This window comes from Pseudophryne corroboree, chromosome 4, assembly GCF_028390025.1.
Source record: "Pseudophryne corroboree isolate aPseCor3 chromosome 4, aPseCor3.hap2, whole genome shotgun sequence".
In the NCBI taxonomy this organism is placed as follows: Eukaryota; Metazoa; Chordata; class Amphibia; order Anura; family Myobatrachidae; genus Pseudophryne; species Pseudophryne corroboree.
Window position 1 is genome coordinate 577938377 of NC_086447.1, and position 14575 is coordinate 577952951.

The window sequence follows — 14575 nt, forward strand, 5'->3', positions numbered from 1 at the left end:
ACTTAAAGTCCTGCAACGCTAGAAACCATCTAGTTACACGAGCATTCTTGCCTCTATTTACATACATCCATTTTAAAGGGGCATGGTCTGTCACTAGTCTGAATTGTCTACCCAAGAGGTAATATCTCAAGGTATCTAGTGCCCACTTAATGGCCAAAGCCTCCTTTTCCACAATGGCATACCTTTTTTCATGCTCATTGAGTTTCCTACTCAAATAAATGATAGGGTGTTCGTCCCCATCTCTGGTTTGGGACAGCACAGCACCTATCCCTACCTCTGAGGCATCTGTCTGTACCACAAATTCTTTTGAAAAATCTGGTGTTATCAACACCGGTTGTGAACACAAAGCCACTTTTAATGCTTGGAACGCCTTTTCTGCATCAGGGTTCCATTTCACCACATTTGACTGCTTCCCTTTGGTAAGGTCTGACAACGGCACCGCTGTGGTCGCAAAATTAGGAATAAACCGTCTATAGTACCCAGTAATTCCCAAAAAAGCCCTTACCTGTTTTTTATTCACTGGACGAGGCCAGTTTTGAATAGCATCAACTTTATTCAATTGGGGCCTAATCAGACCTCTGCCTATGGTGAAGCCCAAGTATTTGACCTCCTCCATTGCGAGGCAGCACTTCTTTGGGTTAGCAGTTAACCCTGCCTCTCTGATTGAGTCCAGTACTGCTTGTACTTTAACCAAATGGGACCCCCAGTCTGTACTGTGAATTACCACATCATCCAAATAGGCAGCTGCATATTTTCTATGGGGCCTCAAAATTTTATCCATCGCCCGTTGAAAGGTTGCTGGAGCCCCATGCAACCCAAAGGGTAACATCTTATACTGGTACAGCCCCTCCGGAACCGAAAAGGCTGTTTTTTCTTTGGCGCTATCAGATAAAGGTATTTGCCAGTAACCTTTGGTCAGGTCCAATGTGGTGAGAAACCTGGCTGTTCCCAGCCTTTCTACAAGCTCATCCACACGGGGCATGGGGTATGCGTCAAACTTGGACACCTCATTTAACTTACGAAAGTCATTACAGAAGAGTATGCTACCGTCGGGCTTCGGGATGAGCACTATGGGACTGGACCACTCACTGTTAGACTCCTCTATGACTCCAAGTTCTAACATGGTTTTAACTTCCTTAGAAATAGCTTCTCGCTGAGCTTCAGGAATCCTATATGGCTTTAAATGAACCCTGACCCCTGGTTCTGTGACAATGTCATGTTTTATTATGGTCGTTCGGCCAGGCAGCTCTGAAAATACCTCCCTATTTTGGATGAGAAATTCTTTAACCTGATTGTTCTGATCAGCTGATAATGTCTCTGACACCTTCACTGCGGGAAGCAACCGGGGTGAAGACACCGAAGGGCAAGGCTCCGCTGACAGAGACAACCTATCTTTCCAGGGTTTGATTAAGTTAACATGGTAGATCTGTTCGGGTTTTCTCTTTCCCGGCTGGTATACTTTGTAATTAACCTCATTCACTTTTTCCCTAATCTCAAATGGACCCTGCCATTTAGCTAGGAATTTGCTTTCCACAGTGGGTACCAAAACAAGAACTCTATCTCCAGGAGCAAATTCCCGTATCTTGGCACTCCGGTTATAGACCCTCTGTTGAGCACTTTGGGCCTGTTCCATGTGCTCTCTGACAACAGGTACCACGGCTGCAATCCTATCCTGCATTTGTGTTACATGCTCAATAACGCTTCTATAAGGAGTGGGCTGTCCTTCCCACGTCTCTTTGGCAATATCCAACAGCCCTCTGGGGTGTCTACCATACAACAAATCAAATGGAGAAAACCCCGTAGAGGACTGAGGGACTTCTCTGATGGCCATTAACAAGTAGGGCAACAAACAATCCCAGTTTTTCCCATCTCTCTCAACAACCTTTTTTAACATACTTTTTAATGTTTTATTAAACCTTTCCACCAACCCGTCAGTTTGGGGATGGTAGATGGACGTCCTGAGGTGAGTGACCTTAAATAACTTGCACAATTCTTTCATGATCCTTGACATAAATGGAGTACCTTGGTCAGTCAAAATTTCTTTTGGTATTCCCACTCTACTAAATACCTGCACCAGCTCCCTAGCTATCGCCTTGGTTGTGATAGTGCGTAAAGGGACAGCCTCAGGATATCGAGTGGCATAGTCCATAATTACCAGGATATACTGATGGCCCCGAGCAGACTTTAACAAGGGCCCCACGAGATCCATGGCTATTCTGTCAAACGGGACCTCTATAATAGGCATGGGAACTAGTGGGCTCCTGAAATGGGGTCTAGGGGCATGATACTGGCATTCAGGACAGGAAGAACAATATTCAGACACTTCTTTATAAACCCCTGGCCAAAAGAACCTTTGTAAAACTCTTTCAGTGGTTTTTTCTGCCCCTAAATGTCCTGCGGTAACGTGACTATGAGCTAAATCTAGTACCGTTCTCCGATAAGGCTGGGGAACTACCAGCTGTTCCACCACATCCTCACCCCTTTTGACAATGTGGTACAAGAGCTCATTACAGATGGCCATGTGGGGATACGTAACCCTGTCACCTGGTACCACAGGTTCCCCATTAACAATCTTAACATTCTCTCTAGCCTTTATTAAGGTAGGATCCTTTAACTGTTCAGACGCAAACAGATCCTTCTTTACCTCCAGGTCAGGCACGCTTTTAGTTCTAACTACTATGTCTCTGTTCCCGGCAAGAGGGTCCTCACTGGACTCCCCATCTGTCACTTCCCCAGCCAAACTAGCAAAAGGCAAAGGGCCAGAAAGTTCCGAAGACCCACGTACATCCATAAAATCACCGGTATTATCAACTGGCTTTTTACTTCTCACATCTGTTGATAACCGTGATTCCCACAGTTTCCAAAAATGAGGAAAATCCCTCCCTATTATGGCCTCATGCACCAAGGTAGGGACCAGTCCCACTTTAACCATTGCTGACCCACAACAAGTTTCTATATTCACCTCAGCAGTGGCATAATGTTGGGTATCCCCATGTATGCAAGTTACCCCAATAGGTATTTGCTGGACCTTTAAGGGGTTCACTAACCCAGCTTTCACGAGGGTAACTAAACTTCCTGAATCTAGCAAGGCCTCTACCCGGTTACCTTCTAAGAACACATCACACATTTGTTTTTCCAGCTCAGGTGAAGGTACCACAGTACAAGCTAACCTAGCAAAGAAAGACATTCTGCGACATTCAAAGGCAGCATCACATTGCATGGGTTCTTGCGTGACTGGGCAATTGGCAATAACATGACCTGGCATACCACACCTAAAACATTTAACCACACGATTATCAACCCATTTGGGCAGCATAGACCGTTCTAGCCCCATTGGCCTGTTTCCAGGGCCAGTGTTTACAGTCTCTCCAGCCTTGCGTTCTCTTAACCGCCCAGCAACGTTTTCCCACGGAACAGTCTTACCAGTCTTTACTGAAGGGCGCTGTCGAGGACCTATGGGTTGCTGGGTGGTCATCAGTAGTTCCTCTGCTGCCAAATACCTCTCTACCATGTCCACTAACTGGTCAGCAGTACCCGGGTTTCCATGGCTCACCCACTTGCGCAGGACCATGGGCAAAGATCTCAAGTAGCGGTCCATGACGACTCTTTCCACCATCTGGGGACCAGTTAATGTCTCTGGCTGCAGCCATTTTTTTGTTAGCTGAATAAGGTCGTGCATCTGGGAGCGCGGAGGCTTCTCCATGGCGTACAGCCAACGGTGCACCCGTTGCGCTCGTACTGACAGCGTGACTCCCAGGCGGGTCAGGATCTCAGTCTTTAGTTTATCATAGTCCCGAGCCTCAGCAGGGCTTAAATCAAAGTAAGCTTTTTGGGGCTCACCTGACAGGAAAGGTGCCAGCAGACTGGCCCACTGTGCTTTCGGCCAGTTCTCACGCTCGGCAGTCCTTTCAAACGTGGTCAGATAGGCCTCCACATCATCAGCCTCTGTCATTTTCTGCAGGAAGTGACTGGCTCGTATAGAACTAGAGCTGGTTGGAGCACTGACGGCCACATCTCCAACCCGAGCTGCAAGTCTCTGCACCACTTCTGTTAAGGCCTCTCTATCCTGACGCTGTTGCCTGTAAAGTTCATCAACAACTGCCTGCTGCTGTCTCTTATTTTCCTCCATTGCCACCTGCTGTAGTCTCCAATTTTCCTCCATTGCCACCTGCTGCTGTCGATTGGCCTCCTGCTGAGCCGCTGTAGCTTGCAGCAAGGCTTTAAGCAGATCCTCCATGTCAACAGATTTTTCAGGCGGCTTTGCAGCTGCTTTCACCCAGGACATATATCAAACCCTCAGGGGTGAGTCTCAGTAACTTCACACTGGGCTGTATCTGAATAAACCACCGTTTTCTGCAGGCCTCACAAAGCTGCTGCTTTCACTTATGCGCAGAACGGCCTGCTCGCATTCTCCACCAAGTTGTAACACTGTAGGGGTGCAAGGTGCCTTTTCCTGGGGAATATGGCAGCCCGCAGCAGCTGAGGAACAACACAAGTCCAGTTTCTGGTACAACCGACCCCGGCCAGTTTTATTGAAACAGAAAATAAAACAAACCCCAAAATAAAAATACCTTGCCTGTCCGGCACTAACTAAACATAAGATGTTCCTAACTGTCACTAAACAAAACACAGAGTTCTTCAGTACATACTGTATAGCTTACTTGCATCAGAAAGCGTGTCTCTCACACACAGATCCTGCAGCCTTCCCAGGCAGACTGCCCATACTAATCAGGTTAGAAGCACTATATCACTCTTACACAGCTGAAACCCTGATTAGCCCTCTGTGAGGCCAAAGACCCGAACTGGGCCCAATGTCTAGAACTTGCCTTATCTCTCTCTCAGAGCCTTTTCCCAGCTTTTACAGCAAACTGAAAAGGTTCAGACAAAACAAAAAGCATTTTTCCTAGAAGTTAACATTTTCTAAAACATGTAAGACAAGAACCTGGGACAAATATACCTGCCCTCAAACACTATCCCAGTGTTCTTGTCACAATATATATATATATATATATATATACAGTTCATATATATATATATATATATATATATATACACACACACACACACACACACACACACACACATAAATAACTGAGCAGCATATAATGATGCCCAGGTGCACTTCACAACAATAATAAGTATATACAGAATAATGTTAATGTATAGAATATGCTACTTTTACTTCAGTGTTTAAGTTCATTTATGCATACAATCTATGTGGATAGTTATATACATAAAAGGACTGGAGTTAAAGAGTGGTGCAAGTATAATTTTTTATACATTAACAAGTCCCGTGAGTGCCACCAGACTGTAGGTGTACAGTATATATACAGAACTTACTTTTGCTGTGCTGCAGACAGAAGCAGCACAGATGCTGATGAGAACAGGGTCAGGCACACTGTAGTATTTAGATCCGTCCACTCATGATGCCACGATTTGCAGATTTGTGATGGGGACAATGACGTGATTTTCATAGAATCATGTCATTTTAGCGCCTCCCCATCACCATAGACTCAGTACTCAGCATTATTGCGCAAAGGGTGGGGCTTTGATTGCAGGCATGCAGGCAGCTATTTAAAAGAAAATCAGTCTGACAGAGGGGGTTTCTGGGTACTCAGAAACCCGCCTGCATGCGCTAGTGAAGGCAGCAAGGCTCAGATATGAGGGTAAGACCCAACACATCTCTGATGAGGACAAACACTTCCACCCAGAAGGAGCGTGGCACAGGACAGTCCCAAATGATCTGCATGAGTGGTACAATCCATATGCCAGGTGCAATCAAAGTTTATAACACGTGTGCCATATCCTGTGGCGTATAGTAGAGGTTAGATAGAGTCTATTCAAGAGCTTAATGTACATTTCAGTGTGGTTAGTGCACTTTGAAAGGGAGAAGGAGGAAAGAAATAGATTTCCACTGTTTGGGGGTAAAAGTGTGCTGTAAGTCCATTTCCCATTGTAATTTTATAGGGGATTTAAGAGGTCAGGAGGGAAAATAAAGTGATACTAGTAGGATATGTCTTCTTCAGAAGATGCATTAGACAATCTAGCTAACACCTGAAATGAGGGTTTGTGGAAAACCGCAGGAGTAGTACAGGTCGCCAGTACCCAATGCATAATAAGCTGGTGGTAATAAAACCAGGTTGAGGGCCCTAACCCAAGTTTAGTGCAGAGATCTGGGAAATGAAGAATTGAGGACAGGGAAAACATATCGTCCATAGTCATAATGCCCTAACAAAGCTAATACGAGACATAGAGATGTCATAGTATCAAATCAAGAGCTTTAAGAGACACATTCAAGTTCAATGGGAGCTTGGCATTCCATATTATCAAAGAATCCAAGGTGGCCGCACAAACTAAGGAGTGCTGCGGGCAGAGACAACTGGAGACCAAAGTAGGTCTGGCAAGGGAAAGTCAGAAAAGAGGACAAACTCCAAGTCCAAGATGGGACCGATCACTAATTTGGGAGAGTAATGCTGCCTCATGGTATCAAACTAGGTAAGGAAGAGAAAATGCCATTTGTCGTTTAGCGTGGACCATAGGTGTAAACACAATGCGAGTAGTCCTCCACATCCATATATAAAAAGGCATCATTTTTTTCATGGAGTTCAAGAGCATACAGGATACAGCATAGGAAATAGCACAAAACAAATACATTAATTTGTGTATCAACATCATCTTGAACACCACTAACCGGCCTAACCATGAGACCTCATGGTTAATTTAGGCAGCAGCTAAGGTTGTCAAATGTGATAGTAAAGGGTCATAATTAACATTGAAAACCTCAACAATAGAGGAGGGAATCTGTATTACCAAATACGTTGAGGAGTGCTTCCAAGTCCAGGGGAAATTGCTCTTCAGAGAGTGAAGGACCAACAGTGAGACATTAATGTGTTAAACTGTGCTTTAATAAACTAATACAGTCTGGAGAGCAGCCAATGAGGCCTCAAGGCTGGTCACAAATAAAAGAACTTCATCCACAAAGAGGCATATTTGTGGGAGGTGTCATTGTGACAAAAGCCCTGGAAAGTCATGAGACAAAGTAAGTGTTTGAGCTAGTGGCTCAATTGCCAGTACAAAAATTGGTGGGGAAAGGAGGCACCCCTGTCTAGTGCCATTGGAAATTGGAAAAGGAGAAGAAACAAAGCTGTTGTAGAAAATTAGAGTCATTTGAATTCAGGATATTTTCACGAAACCCACATTTTACCTGCTTTATGTAACCTCAATGAAGTCTGTCAAACACCTTTTTTAGCATGAAGGGAAAGAAGCAGTAGTTCCGTCTGTGTACTTGACACCCACTCCACCAAGTTAAGAATTTGAAGGATGTTATCAGACCAAGAACGAATCCTAGCTGGTTCAGACGTAGCAAACAAGAGAGCAGGAGATTGAGACGATTAGCTATTAGCTTAGCATATATCTTCATGTCCATGTTAAGAAGATCTACAGGCTTATAATTCCTGCAAGAGGGGGGTCCATACACGCCTTCGGGATTGTTATAATCTGAGCTTTAACCATCTCTGCAGGGAACTGGCCAGTTTGGGAGGCAGCCTTATAGAGCTGCAAGAGAATTGGAATGAGGACCCCACTTAATGCAGAATAGAAAGCATTAGCATAACCATCCGGGCTGGGGTCCTTCCCCTGGGGAAACTGCTGAATTACCAGCCTTCTTCCTTGAGGGACCAAGGAGTGTTGAGAGACACCAAGCTTTCTTCACCAAGGGACGGCAAGGTGAGGCTGTCAATAAAGAGGAAATCAAGCTCACAGATGGGTGATTGGTCATCTTTCATGTTGTATAATTTGAGGTCATTTTCTGAGAACAAATTGGAAATATTTACAGGATCTTGGCTGAGCGTGCTTTCAACTGGGTTCCTTTCTGGATAGAAGTGCCATCAATGTGCACCAGTATGTAAAAATAGAGGTGTCAGTGGGGGGACGTACTGAAGGAAATAAACATCTCGTGTCTCAGACCCACAACACAGGGGCATGATCAGACCAGGTCATGGGGAGAATTTTAATCCACCTGGTGTGCTGGTGCACCCTCTTATCCAGCAGGACCAAGTTGATCCTAGAGTAGCTATTATGTACTGGTGAAATGAAGTTATAGTTCCTCTCCTCAGTTAAGTGGGTATGCTAGGCATCATGCAAATCCAACCCAGCCAACAATATTTTGAAGTCAAGAGATGGGCCCAGGTCACGGGAGAATGGAGAACGTCCCAGAGGGAAAGTCCTGTCAAGTTTAGTGTCCAAGACCAATTTGAAGTCACTGGATACACTGAGTTTGTTCTGACGTACCTTCTGTGTTTCCTTGAAGGTCATTTGCAAAAAAAGGGACCTGCCTGGAGTTTGGGGCTTATAATGACACCAGGGTAACTAGGGAGTCCTCCAATGTAACAATTAAAATAAAGAACCTACCATTCTTATCCTCCAGCTTCTGAATCAAAGAAAACGGGGTAATACATTTAAATGGCCATTGACTGTATAACAAATAAGTTATCTATGATCTTTAAACTCATGCATTTTTAAATCACTGTGTGCTCACCATCAGCGTAACCTCTGCATTGGGCACAGGAGATAATGTAACGTGGAAGCCAGCTGCTCGTCCAATATGGAGCAGCTGGCTGGGGTTCCAAGGCTGTGTAGGTGGTGCTCAAACTAGAGTATTACCGGTTGAGAACCGCTGCTCTATACCAATAACTAAAGTGTGTACAGAAAGGGTCCATTTTAGGCTAGGCCTAACCAGTGGATTCTCCAGTTCATCCATGTGTCAATTTAATACTGACTATTCCTTCATTGTTCCTTCAGTTTTTAACCTGATTTACAGTATACCATTTAAGCATGGTAAAAATATCAGGGTCAAATTTGTCTTATTTAATACATTCATTTTAATTTATAGTTTAAAAATTTATAACTGTGCTTGAAAGAATTGTTTGCAATAACAAATGTGGAATGCTTATTTCCCACTGTCACACTTTGGAGCTACAGCATCTAATATACACAACACAAAAACACATATTTTGGGTACAATTTTTATTCTTCTTATTAAACTATTTCTACAGTAAGGGAAACTATTTTGTAACTAATTAACTGTATTACAGTCCCTCAATTTGTATGATTGCGGTATCCACCATGCCAGATAAATGATTTGGAAAAATGCAGGTGGATACATGAAAAATGCAGCATGTGAAATAATGTAAAATGCACTGTGATATAGCTGTAGGTTTATGGTGGGTATGGCATCATTTATACAAATGCATTTTTAATCTATTCTATATCTTGGTTTTTATAGATTTAAAATCTATGAAAGCTTCAATGGTAAAATTTCCATCTCTTACTGACTTGCACATTTTGTGATCTGAACAAACATTAATGACGGGTATAATACAGAAGATAGACATTATAAAGATCTACAGTCATTAGGTCTACACCATAGGGTTGACAAACAAAAGGTCGACAATCAAAATGTCAACAGGGTCAAATGGTCGACATCATATTTTTGTGTGTGTGTTACTTTGTGTTTTTAAACATTTTCTACCCAAATTTGTTCAAATGCATCCCCTTTCGCGCTCACTTTGCACACCAGGATTCAGTCTCTGTGGCTTGCCACAAGGTTACTGACGGTAAATTAGTTCAAATGCGGGCTCGGTGGCTCACTCTGCTCCACTCGCCACAAGGTTACTAAAGGTAATAGTTTGTGACATGTATAGTAAATGCAGCAAAAGTTGTAAAAACATGAAAATATGTGTGTCGACCCTGATGACCTTTTGACTGTCAACCTTTCGACCCTGACGACATTTTGACTGTTGACCATTTAACTATATCAACCACCTCCTATTAATGACAATACAGTCTATTAATTTATAGAAACCAGGGTTTGGGGATGCTACTATTTCCTATCAATTGTTACACTGCTTTGTTATGAAAAAAAGTACATTTGTTGAAGGACACAAAAGGAAGTCACTCAGTTTATACTAGTAGCATTACAAAGGAAAATTGCTAGTACATGACCTACAGCTACAAAAGAACTTTGTGAAGATGGCAGATTTCCTAAATGAATAATCAAGTGTTACAACATACAAATGATTTTAATTTACAGTGAAATGTTTTGATCGTAGCATTCTTTTAAAAAGCCACTAAGGGAGTCAGGAGCTGTAAAGGAATATGAAAACTACAATACAAAAGAAAAGTTGTGATTAGGCAAATAGTGTCTGCATAGCAGAAAATAACACTTTTGTATCATTAAGAGGAACCGCATAGTAATAGCTCAGTGGGTGTGCATAATGTGACTGACAAGGTCATCTTCAAAAAATGACACAGCATTATCATCTAGCAAACAAAAGCCTTCTGTATTCACAGCATTATTATTTTCCACGGTAAAGACAGGTGAACTTCTACACAGACGCAATTATTACAGCTATGTTCTCTTTTATTTTTATTTTTTTAGCAGTTTTAAAGAATTCATGGTTCCATTCCAAGGATGCAACACACAGAGTTTCTGGTTTGGTCAAAGACAGAACTGATGTGATACAGAAATTCAAGACTCAAGATCGTTTTCTCTGATCAATGAGGTTTTATTATGCAGCAGAAGAAGATGGCATGTTAACTGATGTTTTTATTCAATTAAACTGTACATAGCTGAGCCTCAGTGATATGTTACTGCCTACCTTTTGTTATAAATTTACTGACTATTATTTTTTTATTTTCTTGCATTTTAATTTTCCAACTCTGCAAACGAACAACTCACATTTAATAATTAATTAAAATGCAACAGGTATTTGGTTTTAAATATCCGGTCAGATAGTATGTTATGTTTTTAATACCAGTAAGAAAGTTATGTTTTTGAATTAAATTATGTCATCATATTTTAAAGTGTCTATTATGGATAGACTGAAAAAAAATAATAATATTTTTTTTTGAACATGTGTAATTACAGTTTGTTATTAACAAGAAATAATTTTGTTTTGGGCCAAAGTTAATTTCCCAATAAAATAGTTATTAATATACTAAATTCTTCTGACCATAATTTAATCACATTATAAGATAGGTTGTAAAACTCATATAATGAATTTATAGATCAATTTTATTTTACAGTTCTCCTAAGAAGGCTTCTTTCCCTTCACATCACCTTATAGCGCTTCTGGACATTAAGGGCCTCATTTAGGGTTAAGAGTAAATCCATTAAACAATGCACATTTGCACAAGGACAAGCATTCTGAAAATACAAGAGGTGCAAATACAATTATTTAACATTTTGCATGCAGGAATAACACTGCCTGCTTTTTCATCTTGCACTACAAATTCTGTTCAGTGAAACAGGCAGTTTCACAGACGTGCAAAGTTCAACTTTCACTTTTTACTGCATTTGTGAATTCACAATTGACAGAATTTAGAGACTATGGGGGTATTCAATTAGGATGGGGATTCTCTCTATTCAATAACAGGGCAGTGTTTTCACCTAGGCAAAAAATTAGTCAGGACCGAAAAACATGCGGATCTACAAATCCACATGTTTTCGCACCTGTGCCGGCAAAATCACAGGCTGTTTTTGCCAATTTTGAGGCATTTCTGTTTTGCACGCTCCCGCAATTCACCCCAATTCAATTTCAAATTCACACAACCAGGATTATTGCAATAATTCTTGCCATCAAAACCAGAGAATAGTGTAGAAAAAAATGGGGAAATCTGCCTGTACCCCCAAAAAAGCCAAAATAATATAAGAAAACTATTCGTGGTCATAATAAAAAAAATTGAAATTGTGTTAAATGGCTGTTATATACATTTTCTAAATAGGGAGTACATAAAATGGGTTTAAATATATATTTGGGTCACTTGTACCCCAATTTCCTTCACTTTGCATTTTACGACCCAAAAACGACATGTCATTATTGGCCAATAAAAAATAATTAAAAACTTCTAAGAAAGTCATTCAGGGGGGTGTCCCAGGGGTTCTGAACCAAATACCAACATTTTTACCTTAATATAGGGATTTTCCCAAACTCTTCATCTGCTCAGAGGTGGTGAAGTGAAATTTGCGGTAAACCATAAAGAATTATTGTTGGTAGTTTATCGCAGACAATTGAATAACAGCTTATCGTGAGTCATGATAAAAGCCCCGTTTTTACAGCACATGCGTTGTCGCGGCTAATTGAATCCCACTGTGAATAATGCTGGGATGGCAATAGTCACTTCATTTTGCTGTGAAATTTAGTTGGGTACTATTGGAAGTGCTTTCATCAGGAAAACTTTCAAAATAATGTGGTAAAATGCTAAATAACTAATCCACAAATATTCATGAGCTATTAACATGTCCTGTAAATGAAATCACACAATTCGAATGATTTAATCAGAGCATTTAGTCCACTGGAGGGTTTTGCTAATCCATTGCACAAATTTGAACCAATAAATACACAATAGAAATGACCAGTGAATGTGATGTCTTAATAAAGTCTGACAGAAGATTGCATATTGATACCACACTTCAAATATCATTGGCTAGGTATACTGTATGTCATTGCACAATCAGATTTGCACTATTGACATACCAGTAACAAAAAACAACTTATCACTTCAATTAATTGATGCTAAAGGTTGTGTACAAAAAAGTTTGTTTTAATTGCAGAGCAATCTAAGACACATAGGGGAAATGTAATAGCCTGTGAGATGCATCAGTGAGATTCCAGTGAGTCTGCACAATTTTGTAAAATGGCAAGCGTTTGAAAGGCAAAACCAACTGGATTTTACCTTTTAAATGCTAGCCACTTTAAAACATTGTGCAGCCTCAATCGAAACCCATTGATGCCTGTATCTCACAGTCTATTTTAGTTATATTTCCCCCATACAGTGCTGCAATGAGGTAGGGAGTCCACAAATGACCAACTGTTACTGGTTGAGTACATTTGTTCAGTTCACTTTAATGATCAAATCATATACAGTAACTGCATTATTATGTTTGACACATGGGCCTGATTCTGAGTTAGATGGATTACTTAGCATGGGCGCAAATTGCAAGTTTTTGCATACATCTCATGCACGGAAGGGAATTGATGCATTTTTGTGTATGTTAGTCCTAATCAGAGTTAGACGAAACTTGGCCGGATGTATCTTTCCATAAATAGGGTGTTTCATTGTATTGACAAAACGATTGCGCATAATTACCCTGACTTGTGGGAGTGTCGTGGCCGTGTATCAAAAGAAAGAGTAGGGAAGACTGTGTCTGATGGCTCTCTTGCACCTAGCATGGTGCTGGTGCAGTGCAGATAGTAAGGATGGTAGCTGCATTACTGCGTGGCACAGGGTTTCCACTTGTCTGTGCACAACCCCCTGCATTAGTTGAGCGAATACTCACATTAGCATACAAAATCTAGCTTCTTGTAGCCACTTTGCCTGCGACTCAGAATGAGCCCTATGTCTGTGTATTACCAATGAATTGTGACTGAAAATAAGGGTTCATATTGTTTTACAGACTTATACGAGGAATTATGCTGTAAGCCATTAGTGAAATGTGTAACATTGGACAAGCAATTACATATTATAAAGATGAAGTATACTTTCTATAAATCGGATATGTAAAATTCATCAAATTTTATGTTAAATGAAAAATAGTGGCTTCTGTATTTCATTCTTCCATTACACATTCTTCTCATCAGAGGGATTACTATACAGAGCATCTATATCCCTGGCTCCTTTATTTGGTACTGTGTGCTTATCAAGAATCCTGGATGCAATTCTCAAATTCTCAAAACTATTATTATTATTGTTAATATTATTGCTATTATCATTTTTTTCACAATTTTGATAAAACAAACTACATTTATAGGTTCAGGATTATAGATGATGCAACATGTTTTTAGGCAGACAATAGGGCACTTGTCAGATTCTAGAGCATTCAGTGACTGACATACAGTACACATTCTGTACACAGTATGTCTAACAAGCAGTGACAATCGTGCCTCATCACAAGTGCTATGCTGTCCTCATAAATACCTTCCCCTCCATCTCTATCCATAGCTTATGTTTAAGGTAAGTGCTTAACTAGTATTTTATCACAATTCTGTGCATGACTGAACTTTCATTCAAGCATTTTTGAAAGAATGTAAACTCCATCAAATACTTGCTTTGGTAGGCGGACTGTAATAAAGTCTGATAACTGGATTGCAGGTATATGGTCACTTCAATAACAACAAAACTGCTAGACAAGAATGTGGCAGAACTACTGTGTGTACTGTATGCTGTGTTCTTACACAGAAGCTTTTTCGTGGCCGTGATTACAAAAACACATGGATCCAGGAACTTATCCCAGATCCTGTGTTTTTTGCACGGAAAGGAGTAAATTGTTTAGCCAAAAAAAGGGGTCTTAATTGAATTGCCCAAAAAACATTGGGCACAAGATGCAAATAAGCTTTTTTTTGCAGAAAAAAGTTACAGTAACTAATTGAATACCTACCTATGTGTTACAGTTCTTTCCTGGTTCACGTATTAAAATAAATAAAATAAAATACTCCTTTAGCGTCTTTATCTTTGGCACATTCTTCTATCCACTCCCACTGTTTTTTGCAGTCTCACAAGACTATGTTTTTGGTGT

The 14575-nt window shown here is 40.8% G+C and overlaps 1 protein-coding gene across 1 annotated transcript in view; it reads left to right on the forward strand.

Moving 5' to 3' along the window:
• The window catches only part of SAMD5 (sterile alpha motif domain containing 5), a 63746-nt gene extending 52876 nt beyond the window's left edge, over window positions 1-10870 (forward strand). Inside the window, exon 2 of the mRNA XM_063919736.1 lies at window positions 10439-10870. Coding sequence (XP_063775806.1) covers window positions 10439-10447 — 9 coding nt within the window. The 3' untranslated portion in view covers window positions 10448-10870. The remainder of the gene's footprint in view (window positions 1-10438) is intronic.
• Window positions 10871-14575: the final 3705 nt, after the last annotated feature.